Source organism: Leptopilina heterotoma, unplaced genomic scaffold, assembly GCF_015476425.1.
Source record: "Leptopilina heterotoma isolate Lh14 unplaced genomic scaffold, ASM1547642v1 Lhet_73, whole genome shotgun sequence".
Lineage (NCBI taxonomy): Eukaryota > Metazoa > Arthropoda > Insecta > Hymenoptera > Figitidae > Leptopilina > Leptopilina heterotoma.
Genome location: NW_025111169.1, coordinates 1,231,004 through 1,254,335, shown reverse-complemented (window position 1 = coordinate 1,254,335; position 23,332 = coordinate 1,231,004). Strand labels below are relative to the sequence as shown.

General features: G+C 22.7%; 3 protein-coding genes across 3 annotated transcripts in view; 2 read left to right on the top strand and 1 right to left on the bottom strand.

The window, feature by feature from the left end:
• LOC122510702 (flotillin-2) overlaps window positions 1-23,332 on the bottom strand; it is a 268,228-nt gene that overhangs the window by 137,880 nt on the left and 107,016 nt on the right. The gene's annotated exons all lie outside the window — the stretch shown is intronic.
• LOC122510703 (TBC1 domain family member 5 homolog A-like) lies at window positions 1,814-4,943 on the top strand. The gene is made up of 2 exons (XM_043625529.1): window positions 1,814-2,449; window positions 4,623-4,943. Exons 1-2 carry the CDS (start codon window positions 1,994-1,996, stop codon window positions 4,890-4,892), a joined length of 726 nt encoding a protein of 241 aa, XP_043481464.1. The 5' UTR covers window positions 1,814-1,993; the 3' UTR covers window positions 4,893-4,943.
• Window positions 9,547-21,915, top strand: LOC122510697 (glucose dehydrogenase [FAD, quinone]). The gene is made up of 4 exons (XM_043625521.1): window positions 9,547-9,811; window positions 11,151-11,366; window positions 15,249-15,562; window positions 19,071-21,915. Exons 2-4 carry the CDS (start codon window positions 11,229-11,231, stop codon window positions 20,479-20,481), a joined length of 1,863 nt encoding a protein of 620 aa, XP_043481456.1. The 5' UTR covers window positions 9,547-9,811; window positions 11,151-11,228; the 3' UTR covers window positions 20,482-21,915.

The window sequence follows — 23,332 nt, the reverse complement described above, 5'->3', positions numbered from 1 at the left end:
AATTCTTGTGAAGAATTTTATTACTTTTGAAAATAATTGAATTTCGGAAAAGAATTTTGTTATTTATAAGGATAATTGAATTTCGGAAAAGAATTATTTTATTTATAAAAATAATTGAAATTTTGACGGTTTATTTAAAATTTTTTCAATCTTTGAAAATAATTGAAATTTTTAGAACAATTTTATTAAAATTTTTGAAAATAATTGAATTTCGGAAAAGAATTATGTTATTTATAAAGATAATTGAAATTTTGACGGTTTATTTAAAATTTTTTCAATCTTTGAAAATAATTGAAATTTTTAGAACAATTTTATTAAAATTTTTGAAAATAATTGAATTTCGGAAAAGAATTTTGTTATTTATAATTGAATTTCGGAAAAGAATTATTTTATTTATAAAGATAATTGAAATTTTGACGGTTTATTTAAAATTTTTTCAATCTTTGAAAATAATTGAAATTTTTAGAACAATTTTATTAAAATTTTTGAAAATAATTGAATTTTGGAAAAGAATTATGTTATTTATAAAGATAATTGAAATTTTGACGGTTTATTTAAAATTTTTTCAATCTTTGAAAATAATTGAAATTTTTAGAACAATTTTATTAAAATTTTTGAAAATAATTGAATTTCGGAGAATTTTATTATTTTTATAAAGATAATTGAAATTTTAACAAGAATTTAAAAAATTTTTTGAACATAATTGAATTTCTGTTAAGGATTTTTTTTACTTTTGAAATTAATTGAATTTTGGAGAAGAATTTTATTAAAATTTTTGAAAATAATTGAAATTTAAACGAGAATTTGTAAAAAAAATTTTGAACATAATTGAATTTCTGTGATGAATTTTATTATTTTTGAAAGTGATTGAAATTTTAAAAAGAATTTTGTTAAAATTTTAAAAAATAATTGTGTTTTGGAGAAGAATTTTATAATTTATAAAGATAATTGAAATTTTGACGAGGATTTTAAAAAATTTTTTAACTTAATTGAATTTCTGTGAAGAATTTTATTACTTTTGAAAATAATTTAATTTCGGGGAAGAATTTTGTTATTTATAAAGATATTTGAAATTTTGACGATTTATTTTAAATTTATAATTTTTTTTTAATTTTTGAACATAATTGAATTTCTGGGAAGAGTTTTGTTTACTTTAGAAAATAATTGAATTTCTGTAAAATTATAAAGAAAATCAAAATCATAAAAAAAACCAATATATCATATTAAATATAAAGATTGTTAATTAAGAAGGTAATCATTTATTTTTTCAAAATGTTCGCTTAAATAGTTTCTTAAGAAAAATAAAAGCAGATATTCTTTATTGCTTCTATTTTAAAATTAATTATTTTATTATCATTTCTAAAAAACTAAGCTCAAGAAAAAATTTGATTTAAATACAAAAAATACGATTTAAACCATAAAAATCGGATTTAAAAAAATTATGATTTTTAACCGTTCTGCAAGAATAATAATAATTACTTACTATAAATAATTTTCAAATCCGGATAAACCAAATAATATTCCTTTCCAAATGTAAACTAATTTTCAGAAAAAATGTATACTAAATAATATAATAAATTTGAAACTAAATTAATAATTTTAATTGTAATGAATTTGAAATTTTAATGCAATTTTAATCCATGAAGGAAAAATTACCTTCTGTAACTTTTTTTCTATTCTTTTCTTTTTTACTTTTTCGAAGCTTCAACACACAATTTCGTAAAGCGAGTTATAGTGAGGTTACAGAAGCCTTAAAAAATAAGTAGAACACTGATTGAAGCTTTTCTCTTCGATAACTCAGTACTATTTGTTTGTGGCTGGAGGAACAATACAACTAGTGAAAAAAAAATCCCCTTTGTCTACAAATTCAGAACATGGAATTATTTTCATTCGATTTTACATAAATTTGAAATTGACTTGAAAGTTGAATTGAAATTCAACTTTCAAAAATATCGAATTTTAGTTTGATAATAAAGAAGAAGAAGAAGAAAAAATGAACAAGGAAGCTTCGGGTACGGAAGCTGGGGCAAATTCATCTGATAAAGATAAACTCTATGAGGAACGTGGTCCAAAGACAATTGTACGACTATTGACAGTAGGAGCTTATATGTTTTCAGTGAGTTTCGCCGCACTTGTTCTCAGTGGTTATTATATCTTTTTTTGGCACCCACCCAATTCTCGACTAATTCACGCTCACGCTTCTCATTTGCGAGCCGATAATGAAATGGATTTTATGGCTGCCGATTCATTGACTGTTATTCGTGTTGATAAATCAAATCAATCTGAAATTACAAATGACAATAAGTTTCATGGAATTGATCTCGACAATAGATACTCTTATGTTTCGAATTTTAATCAGAAATTTAATCAGAATTTTAATCAGAATGAGGAAGAGTTGAGAAGACAAAGGGAGGAAGAAAATCGAGGAAATGATTTGGCTAAGAAAATGGTATTAGAATTATTTTATTACGATTTAAATTTGGAAATTATAATTTGAAGCTTAGATCAAATTTAATCTTAATTAAGAATCTAATCTCAGTTAATTAAGAATTTAGTCTCGTTTAATTGAGAATTTAATCTCGTTTAATTGAGAATTTATTCTAATTTAAATTTAGAATCTCATTGAGAAAATATTTACGAAGAAACCATAAGATAAAAAATAAAATAAAAACAATAAATAGTAATATAATCAAGGAATATTTTTTTTTCGTAATTTATAAAAATTCAGAAATACTTTACTTGAATTTCAAATATTTTTGGCTTTGTTGAAATATTTTCTCTTGGTATTTTCTTACTGATAAATGTTGTAATTTTTAAGTGACAGAAGAAAAAATATTTTCTAACTAGATATAGAATTTTAGGATTATTATTTTATTTTTTTATTACTATTTTTATTTATTAATCAAACCAATTAAGATTTTACAAAATAAAATAAATCGAAAATGAGTGACAATAATTTAGATCTGTAAATAAAAATAATTATGATCCAAAAACGCGAAATGTTCAAATGAACAAAAATTTATGTTCATAAAAATATTTTGAAAAATTGACAATTGCATTAAAAAAACGAAAATAAAATTTAACGATTTGAAACTTTGCAAATAAATTTTTAATACGTGAAGCAACATCTTTATAAGATTTAAATTTGAAAAATAAATCAATTTTGTTTATTTGAATTTTAAAAATTTTGTGAAAATAGATCATTAAAATTTACTAGTAAAGATAATAAATATTTTTCTCTAACATTAATTATGTTTGTACAAAATAATCCAAAAATTCTGAATGTTTAAATGAACGAAATATTTTTTTCGAAAAAAATATATTAAAAAATGTCTGCTTGTATTTAAAAATCAAAAACGTAAATTAAATATTTTAAAACTTCATAAATTATTTTTTAAATAAGTAGAATAATATTATTGCAATAGAATCTTTATTTAAAAATTAAATAAAGGAAAAATAAACATTTTAGGAAAAAAAACGTTTCTTAATATTTTTGTAGAAAATTTTTAATTTTCATAAGGGAATAATTTACATTATTTCAATTTTGTTTTAATTACAATTGTTTTAATAAAATTCAAAGTTTTTTTTAAAAATAAACGAAACAAATGTTTATAAATTCTATTTGTCAATTACAAATTTTCATTGAAAATGAAAATTTTTTCATTTTTAGAAAATAAAGGAAAAAATTTTACTCAAAAAAAAATGTTCCGTTACATTGTTACGAATTTCTTTAATTGTAAAATTATTCAAAAACATCAATAATTTCTTTTTTAAATAAATATTTAATTATTATTTTATTTCCACAGGAATTAAGACATTAAAAAATTCCAAATTCAAACCTTTTTGAAATTAAACAACTTATAAAAGAATTTTGCTATAAAACATGAAGATATTGATTGCTCCGAGTCGAAGACTCGGAGTGATCGATTTCTTTATGTTTTATAATAATTTATAATAACTAAAAATTTATGAAAATAATTGAATTATTGCGAAGAAATTTATAAAAAATTGAATAATAATAATTAATAATAATTGAATTCCTGTGGAATTTTTAATATTTTTGACAATAATTAAATGTTTGTGAACGATTTTATTAAATTTTTTTCTAAATAATTGAATTTTTCTCGAAAAACTTTATTAAAATAGTAGATATTGAAAATAATTGAAATTAGGACAAGAATTTTATTGTCATTTTTTAAAATAATTGAACTTTGGGGAAAAATTTTGTTATTTATAATGATAATTGGGATTTTGACGAGAATTTTTTTTTTTAAATTTTAAACATAATTGAATTTTATGAGAAGAGTTTCATTACTTTTGAAAATAATTGAATTTCTGCAGTAAATTATTTGGAATTTCTCCAAAATTGAATTATTTTAGTGTTTTCAACAAAAATTTGAATTTAAAAATGTTAAATTCTATTATTTTTAAAATTGATAATTTTATTTAAAAAATGAAGGAAAAAGTAAGCCGTTCCTAGTTATATAATATTTTTCTTGTCACTTTCTTAAATAAATAAATATAGTGGATTAAATATATAAATTTATTTAATTAATATATTTTTATATTTTGATATAATTAGATTGTTTGGATGAATTTTTATATTTCGGAATTATTTTCAGGACACCAATAAAATCAAATCCAACGAAGAGACATCACACCAAAAATCAATTGAAAATACTCAATTGTCAATGAATAATAAAAATTTAACAACTGAAAGGCGGAAAATTTCTACAAATAATGAAATAACAAATGAAAAAGCAAAGAAGTCAGATAATTCAATGTCAGCAGAGAAATTGAGTCAAGAAAACTCAAAGAAAACCAATGAAAAATATAATTCTTTAAATTCCGATAATATCAAGATATTCAATAATTTTTTAAAAATTTTGTAACAAACGAATTTATAAATTTTCTTTTGTAGAATTTTTTTTTTTAATAATAGGCTGTGCTTATACAAAAATAAATAAGAAATGAAATAAAACTATAAATTTTCATCTATTATTATAACATTTATAACTATAATAAAATTGAGGAAATTATTATTAAATTTAAAACAGTAATTATAAACAACAATTAACGACAAAATTATAAACTAATAAATGGAAATAAACAAAAAATGTGAAATAATTTTTTCTCAATAATGAATTAAACTATTAATAAATTATTAAGTATTAAGTCATTAATAAAAAATGTAAATTCTTATATATTAAAAATGTGTAAAATATTTTCGTAAAATTGTAAAATATTTTGCTCGTTAACTGAGATTGTGAAGATTTCTATAAATTTTTAGAAACTATCGAAACGATTCGAAATCTTGGAAAGGAGCGCAATCTAGAGACGAAGTAATGAGTTTAAAGACCAAAATTAATTTCCGGCTGATAAAATGGTTTCCTACAATTTTAATTTTTTAAATAATTAATTTTAATTTTTCAAATTATTAATTTCAATTTTGCAAATAATTAATTTTAATTTTTCAATTAATTAATTTTAATTTTTCAATAAACTTAAAATTTTTTTTAATAATTTTTAATTTCAATCTATTATTATTATTTATTATTTAAATAGTCTATAAATAATAAAAAGTCTATTTAATTATTACCAATCAGAAAAGTTATTTTTCTACAAAGAGAATTTGCACTATACAATAATTGTAACAATCGAAAAATAATTATTTATTTTGCTCTAAATATAGAAAACAAAAAAAAATTAAATATTTAAACTAAAATAAATAATTATATTTGATTTAGGAAATATATTATAAACAATAACCTATCAATATAATGTGATACATTATATATTCTAATAACTTATATAATAGTGTAAAAATATTTACTTTATTTAAATCGTCAATATCGAGAGAGAAAATATACTTTGCGGAAATAAAAAGTGAAATTTAATAACATACCAAATAATTTGTCGCAAATTATTATTGAACTTGGATCCTAAATGTTAACAACACATTTTTAATGCACGCAATCCCTCCGAATTTTAGAACCAATAAAATTTATTACTTAATTAATTGTTTTGAAATTTGTATTTCGAATTTAAAAAATTTTTGATTCCGAATTTTTAATTATGAATATATTAATTATTATTTACAATATTTATGATAATTTTTGTTTAATAACATTTTTATAATTATTATTTGAAATAAAATTTGAAATAAAATTTAATTAATTAATTCATTTAATTTTTCAAATTTAAATATTTGAAATAAAAAAATTATTTTGCGCAAATAAAATGTTTTTTGGTGGAAATTAATTTTTATTCGAAATAACATTTTTTAATCAACATTTTTTTAAATTAAAAGTTTTTTAATATTTACTTATTTCGAATAAAAAATTTTAATTTTGCACAAATAAAATGCTTATTAATGCAAATTAATTTTTTATTCACCTCCATTTTTTCGATAAACATTTTTTTTATTTAAAAGCCTTCTAATATTTACTTATTTCGAATAAAAAATTAATTTTGCACAAATAAAATGCTTTTTGGTGCAAATTAATTTTTTATTCAAAATAACATTTTTTTAATGAAAAGCCTTCTAATATATTTATTTATTTCGAATAAAAAATTAATTTTGCACAAATAAAATGCTTTTTGGTGCAAATTAATTTTTTATTCACCTCCATTTTTTCGATAAACATTTTTTTTATTTAAAAGCCTTTTATTGTAATTTATTTCGCACAAAATATTTATTTTTCATAATAGAACTACTTTTTGGTGAAAATTAATATTCTATATAAATATTATTTTTTAATTAACAATTTTTTAAATAAATAAATATTGTTTAAAAATATTTTTTTTGGAAAAAAGTTTGGTAACAATTTAAAAAACATTTCTTTTAAATTAAATCAATTTTTCTTTTTAAAATAAGTAAACTACTGAAAGAAATAACTAAACTATTGAAATAAATAAATAAATTATTAAACTTTGAGTCAAATTTACCTTCTTCTTTTTATCACTAAAAATAAATTAAAAAAACAATTGAAACAAATTATTATTTATTAAATTTACTCATCTTTTATTTTTTTACCAAAAAAAAAAAAAAAATTGACAATTCATTTCTGATGAATACACATTAAAGGACAAACCACCAGAGATTTTATCTAATGTTTATTATTTCTCATCTCCTTGAAAAGGAAAAAATTCGTGTTCAAGTTTTTTTTTCATAACATTTTTATTCTTTTGAGATAATCGGCTTTAATTTACGACATTTATGCAAGGCCAAGGTTTATGGAATCTTGTTAAAGTTAAATGAGACAATTTAGACATTCATACATAAAAAAACATTTAACGATAGAGCCTGAATGGCACATAGACCGAGAAGAGAGAAAGTACTCCGATAGAATCGCATTGGCAACTCTCATGAAAGCAAATAAAGAGAGAAAGACAGAATTATCTTTTTCAAAAATTAATATATTCTCCTAATGCGATGAGACCAATAATTGAAAATCAAATTTAAAAAAATTTTTCTCTATACTTTTACTACAAAAATAGAAATAATTGTCAAAATCATTTTTTTTTTCTTGAAATTTTCTTTCTGATTTTATCAGCGCATTATAATCAAAATTCTATTCACATTGTTATGGCTTCAATTTGTAACATACGTGACGAATATCACGTAAATAAATCCTTTCTCAATTTCATTTCGTGTATAATTTTATGAATGGACAAATTTCTCCAAGCAGTGTCTGTATATTTTTATTCTAATTTTTTTTTTTATTCTAATATTGAAATTTGTCCTCTTATGTAATATCAAAAATAACCCGAAGGAAAATTAGTCAAAATATTTGCCATAATTAGTAAAAAAAAAAAATATTTTCAGGGCCATCTTGAGAGAAATAAAACTTTCACGATATATGAATAAAATTAATCGAAAATCGAAGACGCGATAGAAAGTTTCGTAGTTTATCTACTTTTGGCAATAATTTCACTGCAGTGTGAAAAATTATTTACTTAAAGTTTCACACATTTAATTGAACGAAATTTTCTTTTTTAAATATTTTCAAAAATTACTGTACTTTAATGATAAATAATGTAAATTATTAACCTATTATTTACTTGAAAAAGTTTCCTAAAGTTCAAATCAACGAAATTTTTTTCGTGAAAATAAAAATAAAAATTTTAAATTAAAATATTTTTGAAAATTTACTAAATAAAAAGGAAAATTTTCATTTCTTCTTACTCAAGGATTTACAAAATTAAAAATTACATTTTAATTAAGAAATTACAATTTTTTTGTTACCTAAATAATTTCTATTTCATATAAATTTTATTTGAGTTCCCTAAAAAGCTTTGAATGAAATTTTTTTTCTGTATAAATATTTTCAAAAAATACTATACAAAAAAAATAATTGTAAATTAAACATTTGCTTACTTGAAAATTAATTTTTCCAATTAATTTTCCAAATAATTTTTTATAGAAAATTACCAATTAAAAGTTAAACTATTACATCGTCATTCATTTGAACTTTAAAAACATTTTTTATTCAAGTTACATAAATTGTGCACTGAAAAAAAATTATTTGATTCAAGTAAATATTTAATTGATAACAAATATCGGTTATTTGAATCAAATAAATTTTTTTCAGTGTGTAATTGAATCAATAATTTTAGTATTTAAAAACAAATATAAATTGAACCATTTAATTGTTTAAATAAAATGTTTTTGTTTCAAGAAAATATTTATTTGATTTTTTTTAATTAACATTTTTTTTATTTAAAAGCCTTCTAATATTTACTTATTTCGAATAAAAAATTAATTTTGCACAAATAAAATGCTTCTTGTTGCAAATTAATTTTTTATTCGAAATAACATTTTTTAATGAAAATCCTTCTTATAAATTTACTTATATTTATAAATATAAATTGAACCATTTAATTAATTTAGATAAAATGTTTTTGTTTCAAGAAAATATTTATTCGATAATAAATATTATATTTAATTGATTTAGATAAAGAATATTTTGTTTCAAGAAAATATTTATTTTGATAATAAATATTATTATTTAAATAAAATCAATTTTTTTCATAAATAATCTAAACAAAAATTAATTATTTAATTCAAGTAAACATTTACTTTGGTACCAGTCAATTAATAAATCACTCGATTCTAGTCAATTAAGTGATTATTCGATTAAAAATAAATTTCCCTTCAGCATCAGTGCAAAACGACAATAAATTATTTTTAATTTACAAAAAACGACAAATTAAATTCCAATAATTGAAAATAATTTCTTTCCTCCTCGCAACTAAATTGAATTAGCAAAAACACTTAATTTATACGAGTGTAGTTTCAACTGTAACCTAGATTTCAAGAATAAAATCATTATAATTCCGAAGAGTAATTTATAATGAAGAAATGTGTACCGAACCAAATATTAAAATCCTATAAACAAAAATACAAAAAAAGACTAGTATTTTTTTTTCACAAGACACTAAAAGTCAAGTGAATATTCGCAACAAAAAAAAAAAAAGTTCTAAAATATTATAAAGCCACGTGTAATAATATGAAGAAGGTAAATGAAAAGCATCAGAGGGGGACTGACTGGTTTTCACTCTTTAGCCTTCACCATACAGCGCACACGGCACAAACTCTCCGGAATCAGCCGGCATTGCTCTTGAAAAGAAATTCTTGCCAATATTCTCAATTTATATTCCCAACTTATTTTCTTATTTTCCCTAAAAAAAATTCCCTAAAAATCACTACGAATTTTCAAACGTAAAAAAAAAGTTCATCAAAATTATGCGATTGTGCAAAAAAGTGTATGTGAGTTTTAAGAGACCACCGGATCCGTGACAAATAACGGTAAGTAGTATTTTTTTTACAAATATACTCACAAGTTTTTTAAAAAAAATATACAAATATTCCTTTTTTAAACATATTTTTAATTGAAAATAATATTCTTGTCTTTTTTTCCAAACTGAATATTAAAAAACACATTTTAATGGAATATAGTTGGAATAAAAAAATGAAGAAAGTGAAGAAAGTGACAGAAGGCATTGAATTTAAAGTATATACTCTGTGTTTCTCATGCAGAATTCTAAGTTAGACATTAACTCAATTTCACTTCCAACCAATATTGAAAAATCACTACAATTCAATTCTTGTCAAATTATTTATTAGCTAAACCGTTTATATATCTGATTAGTGTGCGGCAAACACAAAAAGTATATTAAAAAATTCTATATTCATTTCTTTCGTTCAAATCTCATTAAACAATATTTCTTACGAATTAAATTAAATATATAATTTAATAAACAATAAGTTCATTTTTTTATAAAAATATAAAAAAAAACTTTCACATTTCAGAAAGCTCTTATTATTTTTATAGAGACTTAATCTAGATTCATTATGTGTCCGACAAATTGTCGTCTATTAAATCATTAAAGTAATGCACGTTTCAACAATGTGTTTTTTTTTTTAAATGTGTCATTGTTGTAAATGATTATTAATAAAAATTGTTAACAATATTTAACAATTTTTCTTCTTTTTATTTACGTTAAAAAATATATATGTTAATAAAAATTGATTATTATTAATTTATTTTATGTATTTTTTTAATTATATGTCTTAATTATTAATTTATTATAAGGTTATAATTATTATTAATCAAAAATTAATTGTTATTAATTAGTTAAATTTAACAACGTTTGTTTTACCATTAATTATTTATTATTAGTTTCTTATTTTATTTGATTTATACTTTTATTAATGTTTTATTACTAATTTATTATTAATTTTTATTAATCCAAAACACGTGTGTTAAAAAAAATTAATTATTATCAAACAAAAACTAATTATTATTATAATTAATACCAATTATTTATTATTGTTTCTTTATTTTTTTTTATTTATACTTTTATTATATTTTATTACTAATTTATTATTAATAATTACTTTAAAACTAATTTTTAGTAATTATTTAAATTCAAAAAACGTTCCTGTTAATATTTATCATAATTTAAAGTTCAACTTTAACTTAAAAAAACTTAGTTTTTTTTTTAATAATTTAAAAGCTATAAATTAGTAAAAATCGAAAACTAGAAATAGAAAAATTAAAATCGAGAAATAGAAATCGAAAAATAAAAATTCTGAAATATTTACTTCCATAAAAAAAATAAGGACCTAATCTTTGATTTTCTAGATAAAGAGGACGTGAATTTCTGATTACAAAACGAAGAAATTAATTAATTAATGAATATCTCAAGGAGAGAGAGAAAAAATGCCGATTGGCTTGACAACTTTGGCCGGAACCGCATCGCTTTTAGGGTGGGGTTTAATTCCACTATTTGCGATTGGCTTCACTGTTTTTCGATACCAAAATGCCGATCCAGAAACTCATCCAATCAATGCTCAAGAGGTAATATAATATTTAAAAATTCAAAAATCAAATAATTAAATTACAAAAATTATAAAAATAAAAAAAATAATAATAATACCCTATTTTGACTTAAAATTATCTATAAAAATTTTAATTCCTAAATATTTCAAAGTGAAATCGTATAGGCAGAAAGTCAATTCAAAAATTATAGTCCAACTCAATGTTTCTGCCTGTTTTTTATAATCAAACAGCAATTTATAATATTAAAAAAAATCTTTCAGGGAAAGTGTTAACAACTTTATTTTACGTCAGTGAAATTTACAACTTTTATGATCAACAATTAAAAGAAAAAAAATATTTTTCACTTAAAAAGTTTATTTGTTTGCCATTCTTTTCCTTTAACTGTCGATCAAGAAATATTATAAACATTTTTTTTTTTAATAGACAATTTAAATTTTCATAAAAATTTAAATCCAGAAAATCATTGTTTTATTCTAAATCGTTTGTTATAATTGTTGTGAAATTCACCAGTTTTACTATTGCCTCCACTTTAGATCATTAAAATTTGACATTGAATGAAGATGACAAAGGCAACAAAAAAAATGTTCTGTTCCTAAAGTTTCGAATGAATCAAGAAAACGACGATATTTTAAATACTTTTTTTTACTTTTATTAAAACAAATTTAACTTATATAAGTTTTAAAAAATTTAATTGTCATTAAATAATAAATATTCTCAATTTAAAAAAAAATCATCTTAAATTGAACATTCAGTATACTTAACATTCTGTCTTTACCGCAAATAATTATTCAAATGATAATTTCCTCATTAGAAAAACTGTAATTAAAATAGTTATGTTTTAAAAAAAATAGCATTCAAATGAAGAAAAAAAAGTAACTGTTTACGATGTATGGAAATTTGGTTGACACAAATTTGAATATTCTATATACACATGAAAGTGTTAGGACAAGGATGAGTTATGTCACACAGAATCTCTAAGAAAATAGAAAGTGATATTTTTCCAATAAAATTGAATTTTTAAACAGCAAGGTCTACACATTGGTCATGAAATCGTATATTCCAACATCATTAAATCTTCCTTTAAAGCATTATCAAAAATTTGAGATTATTTCATCGATAAAAAAAAGTTTCAAAGTTACATCACTATAAATGTTATATCATCAAAGACTATTAAAAAAAAAAATTACAATAATCAAGAAGCAGCTTATCTCATAAAAAGGAACACTAATTTATAGTGAGGCTCAATGTTTTCAAAAGAGAGAAAAATTATCTCAAAACGAATTCAATTTTATTTTAAAAAAATTTTAATAAAATTGTATGTAAACATTTGATTATTTTCATAAATAATAATTTTTTTTAATCAATTCAATTATTATTTTCATGAAAAATAATTAAAAATTCTAGAAAATAATAATTGAATTAAAATGATGAAAATAATTTTGATGAAGTTACAGTAACAATATTCTTATAATATAAAATAAAGATTTTATTACTTAGTCATCTTTAATTATTATAAAACATGAAGAAATCGATCACTCCGAGTCTTCGACTCGGAGCAATCGATATCTTCATGTTTTATAACAAAAATACTTTTATAAGTTGTTTAATTTAAAAAAGGTTTGAATTCGAAATTTTTGAATGTCTTAATTCCTGTGAAAAATCCTGTTCCAAAAATAAGATTAAAAATAGAAATTGTGCAAATATTTTTCTTCTTTTTCTAAAACAAAATAATAATTTTATTACAAAAATTGTGATTCATAAACAAAAATAATGCAAAATAAATAAATTTTCTATTTCTCAATCACAGTTGTTTAACAAATTTCTAATTTTGCTTAGAAGTAAAGAACAAAAATCTGCATAATTTCAATTTGACAAAACATAATATTTAACGAAATTTTAGTCTTTTAATGAAAAGAAGTGAAAAAAATTCTGATGATTTCTATTTGTCATTACAATTTTGAATTAATTATAAAATAAAAATAATTATAACATAATAATAAAATATACAATCTATCTAACTAAAGTTAACAAAAATCAAAAGTATAAACAAAAGACAACTTCAAAACGTGAGGGACAAAAAAAGTGAATGAATGAAAGAACATTCAAATTATTATAGTTAATTATTTATTTAAAATTTAAAATAGACGCATTTTACTCAAAAACACTAAAAAAAAAATTGAATTTTGGAAAAATTATAAATGACTGCATAAATTCAATTATTTTCAAAAGTAATACAATTCTACTCCAAAGTTCAATTATTTTTAAAATTTTTAATAAAATTCTTGGCAAAATTCAATTTTAAAAAAAATTTTAATAATATTTTTGACAAAATTGCAATTATTTTCAAAAATTTTCCTGAACTTCATATATGAATACAAATTACAAATTACAAATTTTTTATAAGTTTCTTCGAAATAATTTAATTATTTTCAATAAATAATCAAATTTTTCACAGGTATTGAATTATTTACATAAATAATAAAATTCTTCTTAGGAATAAGAATAAATTTTTAGAAATAATTAAATTTTGAAAAGGTTTCAGATTAAAATCTTTGAAAATTTTGAATTTTTCACATTTATTAACTGACAATTCTGTTGAATTAATTTTTTTATACAGGGATTCAATTATTTTCATATAAATAATAATTATTTATTTTTGCATTTAAATAATTGAATTCTCGTAGAATTTTCTAATAAAAATTGATTTAAAAATGAATTTCAGTTAAAATTTTAGATTTGAATATTTATTATTCAAATTATTCAAATATTCAAATATTATTTGAATATTAAAAGCATGAATTTTAATAAATAATTGAATTTTGAAAATGTTTTAAATTATATTCTTTGAGAATCTTAATTTTTCATACTTATAACCATCAATTCTGTAGAATTAATTATTTTAAAAAAAGTTTAATTGAATTTTATTTCTAAAATTATTTCAAGTGTTTATTTTTTAATACGTATTCAATTGAAGAATTTCTGAATAATTGAAATTTCACGTAAAATTGAATTGTAAACAAATAACAAATTGATTTAAAAATTCTCAAAGAAGAACTTTTTCAAAAAATTATTAAAGATAATTGATTTAAAGAAGAAATTTTATTTTAAAATTCTAGAAAATAATAATTGAATTAAAATGATAAAAATAATTTTTTTTAAAATACAGTAAAAATATTTCTATTATATAAAATAATGATCTTAACACTCGGTTATCTTTAATTTATAATAAATATTCTTATAAGTTGTTGAATTTCAGAAAGGTTTGCATATGAATGTTTTGAAGAATTTTAATTCCTACGGAAAAATAATAATGATTAAATATTTACTTCGAAAAGAAGTTATTGATGTTTTCGAATAATTTTACAATCGTTTTTAACAAATAGAAATTTTGTAAATATATTTCCGAAATAAATTTAAAATTTCTTAAATAAAATTTGATTATTTATAACATTTTTTTTGTACTTAAAACTTGTATGTACTTTGTTTATGAATTGTAATTGAGAACCAGAAAATGTGCAAAATATTGTCTACTTTATAATTTTAATTTTCCAACCATTTTTTAATTTTTTTTTAGAAAAAAGGAAAATATATGGAATCAGTATTCTGACTCCAAGTTTTTTTTTGTAAAACACAATTTTTTTAAAAGCTGTTTTTAAATTACTTAAAATTCTTCTTTGTAAATTTGTAATTTGTATTCTACTTTTAAAAATCAGTGAATTTGAACTGATTTCAAAGCAAAAAGGTGCGACTATTACTTTATTAAATTATTTTTTAAAATTAGTTTATATATTTATAATGTAAAACATAGATGAGCTTATAAATTATTTGCCTCATCATTAAAAATTATTTTGCTTCTTTTAATTCTCGATAAATTCTTTACATATTTGCCTATTTTTGCAGCTATTGCCAATGTATGACTTCATAGTCGTCGGGGGTGGAAGTGCCGGGGCAGTGGTAGCGTCAAGATTATCAGAAATTACAAATTGGAATATTCTGCTATTGGAAGCTGGCAGTGATGAAAATGAAATATCAGACGTGCCAGCATTGGCTGGTTACACACAATTATCTGACTTTGATTGGAAATATAAAACATCATTTCCAACAACTTCGGCTTATTGCCTCGCCATGGTCGGAGATCGATGCAATTGGCCACGAGGAAGAGTTCTAGGTGGAAGTAGCGTCTTAAACGCTATGATCTACGTACGAGGAAATAGGCAAGAAATACTAATTTTTATTTTTTATCACTAATTTCCCAAAGTTTAATAATATGTGACAGGGACAGTTAAAAGAAACCTACGGTTCGAAAAAATCAATTTTTTAACATTTAGTGATTCTGATAGAAAAAAAATTGTCTCTATCAGAATCACTAATCAATAAAAAATTTATTTTTTCGAACCGTAGGTTCCTTTTAACTCTCCCTATCATATATATTTTTTTGGAATAAAATTTCTTTCTGTGTACCTTTCTTGGAAGTGCTTTTCAAATATCTTTTAAAGACACTATATTTTCAAGACACTATTAATAAAAAACAGTAGATCGAATATAATTTTCTTGTTACGTGAAAACAATTTATGCCTTGGAGAATATTATAGGAATAATAACGATTCGAAGCAAACGTTAATAACTGATAGTTACTTAAAATCAAGGAATATAATATCCTAACCACAAAGACTTTCTGACTCGTAAACATCATCCTTGCTGTTCTGAGTTGTGCAACTTGACACATTTTGTTTTATGCAATCTGAATTTTATCTAAATTAAATATGGACTTTATCTGCAAAACTATGAAGGAAACTAGTAATTTATTTATTTATATAAACGGGATGAATGGTTATAAAGTCAAGTATTTCTTGTTATCAACACAGTTAATTAGTTGAAACCTAAGCACTAAACCACTTTCATAAAATACTTCCAATTGTATGATCTGTTAATTGAAATATATAAGCAGACTTCGCATTCGATAATTAATTTTAAAACAATAGCAAAAAGTAGCTTTTAAACTAAAAAAAGTAGTAAAAAAATTTCTATTGAAAAATTAAAATTGACGACCAAAAAAAACTAGTTTTAGAAACTTCACAAAACTGACAAAAATTCCTGCAGCGAATTTCATATTATTTATGAAAGATAATTTAAATATTTATAAAAATAAGTTAATTCTTGCGAAGAATTTTAGAGAAATTTTTAAATAATTCCTTTCTTTCGACTAATTTTATGCAAATTCTAATTTAAATAATTGAATTCCTGAGAAATTTTTATTATTCATGAAAAGAATTGAATTCTTATAAAGATTTTTACAACGAATTTTTTAAATAATTGTATTCTGTTTGGTATTATTATTTTAAATAATACTATTCTGAAAATAGTAGATTTGAAAAATCATTGTTGTGCGAAAAGTTTTTAAAAATAAATAAATTTTACAAAAAATTCTATTAAAATTTTTTAGAATAATGTAATGTCTGTGTGGCATTTTATTACATTTTTTTGAAAATAATTGAATTTCTAAGAAAAAATGTATTACTCTTAAAAAAATTTAAATTCTTGTGATGAATATTGTTATTTATGAAAATAATTCAATTTTGCAAAGAATTTCATTAAAATGACACATAATAATTAAATTTTTCCAAACAATTTAAAAAAAAATTTGTTTAATAATTGATTTTTTTGAGGAATTGAAATTAAGTTTTTAAAAATAATTACATTTTTTGAGCAATTCCTGTAAAATTGTATTGAAAATAATTAAAATCCTTCGATGAATTTTGTTATTTGTGAAAATAATTGAATAGTTGCTAAGAATTTTATTAAAATTTTCAAAAATAATTGAATTCCTGAGAAGGATTTTATTACTTATGAAAATAATTGAATTTTGCAAAGAATTTTATTTAAATGTTTCAAAATAATTGAATTTTCGGAAATAATTTTGCTATTTATCGACATAATTGAATTCTTTTGAACAATTATTTATGTAAATAATTGAATTCTTGGAAAGAATTCAATTAAAATCCAAAAGAATAATTGAATTTCAAAAAAATTGAATTAAAATTCTACTTAAAATAATTGATTTTTTTACGTACAAATTGATTAAACTATTTGAAAATAATTGAATTCCTGTGAAAAATTCTAATATTTTTGTAAATAAATGAATTTTTCTAAACAATTTTAAAAAATTGAAGAATTGAAATTAAATTTTTAAGAATAATTACTTTTTTCGAGCAATTCCGGTAAAATTGTATTAAAAATAATTGAATTTTCGGAAATAATTTTGTTATTTATCTTTAATAATTGAATTCTTTCGAAGAATTATTCATGCAAATAATTGAATTCTTGGGAAAAATTTTATTTAAAATCTAAAAGAATAATTGAATTATTTCAAAAAAATTTAATTAAAATTGTATTCAAAATAATTGATTTCTTTCCAACAATTTTATTAAAATATTTGAAAATATTTGAATTCCTGTGAAAAATTCCAATATTTTTGTAAATAATTGAATTCTTCTAAAGAATTTTAAAAAAATCATTTTTTTAAATAATTGATTTTTTCCATGAATTAAAATTAAATTTTTAAGAATAATTACATTTTTTGAGCAAATCCTGTAAAATTGTATTAAAAATAATTGAAATACTTCGATGAATTTTATTATTTATGAAAATAATTGAACAGTTGCTAAGAGTTTTATTAAAATTTTCAAAAATAATTGAATTCCTGAGAAGAATTTTATTATTTATGAAAATAATTGAAATATTGCGAAAAATTTTATTGAAATGTTTAAAAAGAATTGAATTTCTATTAAAAATTTTATTATTTGTAAAAATAATTGAATTTTTCGATTAATTAATTTAAAAGAGTATTAAAAATAATTGAAATTCTTCGATGAATTTTGTTATTTATGAAAATAATTGAATTCTTGCTTAAAATTTTATCAAAAATTTGTTTTAAAAAATTGAATTTCCATGACAAATGTTATTATTACTGAAAGTAATTGAATTATTGTGAAGAATTGTATAAAACTTTGTTAAATAATTGATTTTTTCGAAAATGCTATTCTAAATTAATTGAATTCCTGTGGAAATTTTATTATTTATGAAAATAATTGAATTTTATCAATTCTTTTTTAAATAATTGAATTCTTTTGCGAAATTTTATGTAAATACTATAGATATTAAATTTGGAATATTTTTTGAAAATAATTGAATCGCTTTAAACTTTAAAGAATTTGATTATAAAATTTTTGAGAATAGTTTTTTGGTTTCTAGTATTAGCGAATTTAAAGTAGTGAAAATTCTAAAAAAAAAATACAGAATAGTTGCTTTTAGTGGCTGAAATCTAAAAAAAGTACCCAAATAGTAGCATAACGTGAAAAAGTAGTAAATAATAGGTTTTAGTAGATGAGTGCGAAGCCTGAATAAGTCACTTTTCTTCAACATGAATGTAGCATAAAGTTGCTAATTTCTGCATAGTTGATAGTATACCAAAAAATGTACTTTTCTTCACAGTTTCTGCTAAACAGATGTTACATAAAGTACCTTTTAGCTTCTCAACTAAAAAGAAGATGCTTTCCGATGAGTTTGTAATTTGCTGCTTGAGCGAAGCGAGAGCAGTAAATTACCAAACTCATCGGAAAGCATCATCTTATTCTCCCCGTTGTAAAATTGAATCAAGACCTAAAATTGAATTAAAACCTAAAATAAAATTGAACGCAACTGAATTATAAATATTACTTACAGGCTCGACTACGACAACTGGGCTCGACTCGGCAACACTGGATGGAGTTACGACGATGTGTTACCCTACTTCCTAAAATCGGAGGACAATAGAAATCCTTATCTCGCACGAACACCATATCACAGCACCGGTGGTTACCTAACCGTTCAAGAAGCACCATGGAGATCGCCACTGTCCATAGCCTTTCTTCAAGCCGGCGCCGAACTGGGTTACGAGAATCGCGACATCAATGGCGCCAATCAAACAGGCTTCATGTTGGCTCAAGCCACAATGCGACGTGGCAGCAGATGTTCCACGGCAAAAGCCTTTCTACGTCCCGTGCGAAACCGTAAAAATCTTCACATAGCCATGAACTCCCAAGCTTTGAAGTTCGTCTTCAATGAAGATAAGCGAGCAACTGGTGTCGAATTTCTCCGCAATGGTGTTCGACAAACGATAAAAGTCCGTCGTGAAGTTGTCCTATCGGCAGGGGCGATTAATTCACCGCAATTGCTGATGCTGTCGGGTATTGGTCCCAAGGAGCATTTAGCACAATTTGGAATACCGGTTTTATCCGATCTTCGTGTTGGGGACAATCTTCAGGATCATGTGGGTCTCGGTGGTTTGACATTTTTGGTGAATGAACCAATAACGGTCACGAAGCAACGTTTTCAAAATTTTCCGGTCATGATGGAGTATATTTTGAACGAGAGAGGACCGATGACCACGCCAGGTGTGGAGGGTTTGGCGTTCGTCAATTCCCGATATGCCGACAAGTCCGGCGACTATCCGGACATACAGTTTCACTTTGCGCCGAGTTCGGTGAATTCTGACGGTGGCGATCAGATCCGTAAAATTCTGGGTCTCAGGGACAGTGTCTACAATACCATGTACAAACCTCTGGTCAATGCCGAAACGTGGACAATTCTCCCACTGTTACTACGACCGAAAAGTTCCGGTTGGGTTAGGCTCAGAAGCAAAAATCCACTAGTCTATCCCGACATCAATCCTAATTACTTCACTCACAGGCAGGACATGGACATCTTAGTGGAAGGAATCCGAATAGCAATGGCCGTATCAAACAGTTCGGCTTTTCAGAGATTTGGCTCAAGACCCCTACGAACAAAAATGCCCGGTTGCCAAAAGTTCCCATTCGACACCTACGAATACTGGGAATGCGCCATCAGACACTTCACTTTTACGATCTATCATCCGACGGGAACTTGTAAAATGGGTCCGAAGGATGATCCAACAGCGGTTGTTGATCCTCGATTACGGGTCTATGGCGTGAAAGGTCTAAGGGTCGTGGACGGATCCATCATGCCGGTGATAATGAGCGGGAACCCGAATGCGCCGATTATTATGATCGGCGAGAAAGGCAGCGATATGATCAAGGAAGATTGGCGGGTTAAGAGTAAACAAGTCGGTAGATGACAGTGGTGATGTTTAGGTGGACTAAAACACTTTTAATATGAAAGTGGAACTAGTTTTAGGCAAGAATCTTATTTTTATTATTTAAATCAGATTTATGTAAATAGATAGAAAACAAAATCTTGCTCAGTTTGACATGTGCCTTCAAATCCTAGTCTAGAGTTATTTTTCCGTGTGTTTGTATTTAATATTATTTGTGAAATACCAAAGAAGCTCATGTACAGTTTGTAATCTGTAATTTTTTATTACTTTTTGGGGAGAGTTGTAGATTGTCCATTTAATTTCTGTTATCCCTGAAGTTAACGTCGATAACTATTTTTTTGGGGTTCTTTTTTCCCCTAGGGATTTAAAACTTCTTTTACGAACTTTTCTAACTTGAAACCTTTGAAAGAATTGTTTTCCTCTTTTCGATTTCGTGAAAAAAAATTGTTTTCGACGCCGAAAGTCGACGACAACTTCAGGGGTCCTAATTTTTGAAACCCCTGAAAACTTAGCGACGAAATTCAGTCTTGAAAACTACTTTTGGGGTTCTTTTTTCCCCTAGGGATTTAAAACATTTTTTCGTAGCATTTTTGTAACTTGAAACCTTTGAAAAAATTGTTCGATTTCATGAAACGAAACGTTTTTCGACGCCCAGCGTCAAAAACTAATATTTGGAGTTTTTAGAGACAAAAATATCACTAATTTCACTTCTTTCCTTTAGATAGAGAGCTCAAAAATATTTTCTTCGTATTTTTTAATCTAAAATCAACGAAAAAAATTGTAAAATTCTTTCCATTTCGTGAAAAAAAGACTTTTTGTCGCCTAGCATCGAAGCCAACTTCAAGGGTCTTAATTTTTTATGTCTCTGAAGTTAGCGTCGACGCTTAGCGTCTAAACTATTATTATTCAAAGTTCATAGTTCATTTTTTAACCTAAAATCTGCCAAAAAAATTGATTCTCTCAATTCAGCAAATAAATATGTTTTGTTTGCCAACTTCAGAGACGAAAAATTACTTAAACAAAAATGGTAAATTTTACTCCGGACATAGTAAAAATTAAAATTCTAAAATTCGCAAAAATTCCTAACACGATTTCACTATAAAAGTAGTAAAAGTTACATTTTTTTTTCTATTAAAATAAAACTTTTCATTTTCCGGACTAAAATTAACGACATAATAAATTACTCTCACAGAATTCTAATTAACTTGGGAATAAGTAGGTAATATTATTAAATTAAACTTTTAAGCAAATTTTAATTAACTTCTTCAATAAACTTTATTACTCGACAGTAAAAATGTCTGCGAATGTTATATTTTAATTAAGTTGAGTATAAAAAATAAGAATAGCGAAAATATCTAGAAAAGTACAAGAATATTTTTTATAACCAAATCTACGATTGACAAAATGTTATCGACATAATTTAACTGAATAAATTTTTTATCAAAACGAAAAAAATTTTCCAAACAAATTTAATTTCCACAACCAGAATAAAAAATCATGAATAAATCAAAATTTTCTTACATAATAAATTAATAATAACCTTCAAAGTTTAAAATTTTCCTTTTTTTTGAAAGTTAAAATTTGATTTTTTAATTTGACAAAACGTGAAAGTTTTGAAAAAATTTCAAAAGTGTTGAAAAATTTCTTTCAATTAGAAACTTCCTGTTTTAATTATTTGATACGGATTTTTTTTTTCTTCTTCTTTATTTTACAATAATGAAGAATTTCAAAGAGAGCAGAAAGTTTAATATGCGCTGTATATATAAAGGAATACGAAAAGCATGATGAGCGAGAATAGAATACGTGTAATTAGATTAAATTACACGCGTGTTTTAATTTTCTTCACATGAAAGAATAAATAATTTCCACAAACGTGTTTGAGAGATGCGAGCGCGCAAAATACGTGCGAGTTCAAAAGTTAAAATACTGAAAGTGTACAGCTATATTATCATTTCATATGAATGAAAACTTGTCATGATTTTCATTTCGTATAATTAATTAAAACGACAAACATAAACTCACATCAAAAAGAAGAAAATCATAACATTAAATTAAATTAATGATAAATGTTTGAAATTGAAGATAAATGCTATACTGCGCGTTGGAAAATAAAAATAATTATGCAGAGACACATAAATAATTACAAAGAGAGAATAATAATTTTAAATAAAAAATTTTTGTGTATAAAAAAAAGTTTTACGCGGAGAAAAAAATTATCTTTTATTAAAATTGGAGATTTCATAATTTTCTTTTTTTAACAAAAAATTATGAAATCTCCAATTTTAATAAAAGATAATTTTTCTCAATTAAAATTAAAATTTAAAACTTTTTTTTTAATTTATTCTCTTATCAAAATTGGCAAAAATATTTTTTTTTTCCCCTTTTGTAGAAAGTATAATTGTTCGTTTGAGGATTCTTTTGCGAAGAATTAAAAAAAAACACAATAAATAAGATTTTAATGAGGAACGGAACACTTTAAATTCCGGTTTCTATTATAAGACGGAAGAGTTATAAGGATGCAATTACTTTTATTTGCAGTTGCTCTAAACTAGGAAAGATAATGGCTTGATTTCCCTTTAACGATAGTTATAAGTCCTTTGAGCTATAGAGATAAAAGAATGAAATACGCGTTTAAAAGTGACTGGAAGATTAACGTTCTCACACACAATTAGAGTGTTTCAATTCATTATTCGAGAAAAATAAAGAAATAAAAAAAAATTAAAAAAAGAGAAATAAATGAAAAAATAAAAAAAAAGAACGAAATTAAAAAAAAAGAAAACAAAAAAATAAATAAAAAACGAAAGAAAACAAAGAAAGAAATAACATAAGAAAGAAATTTAAAAAAGAAAGAAATAAGAATAGAAAAGAAAGA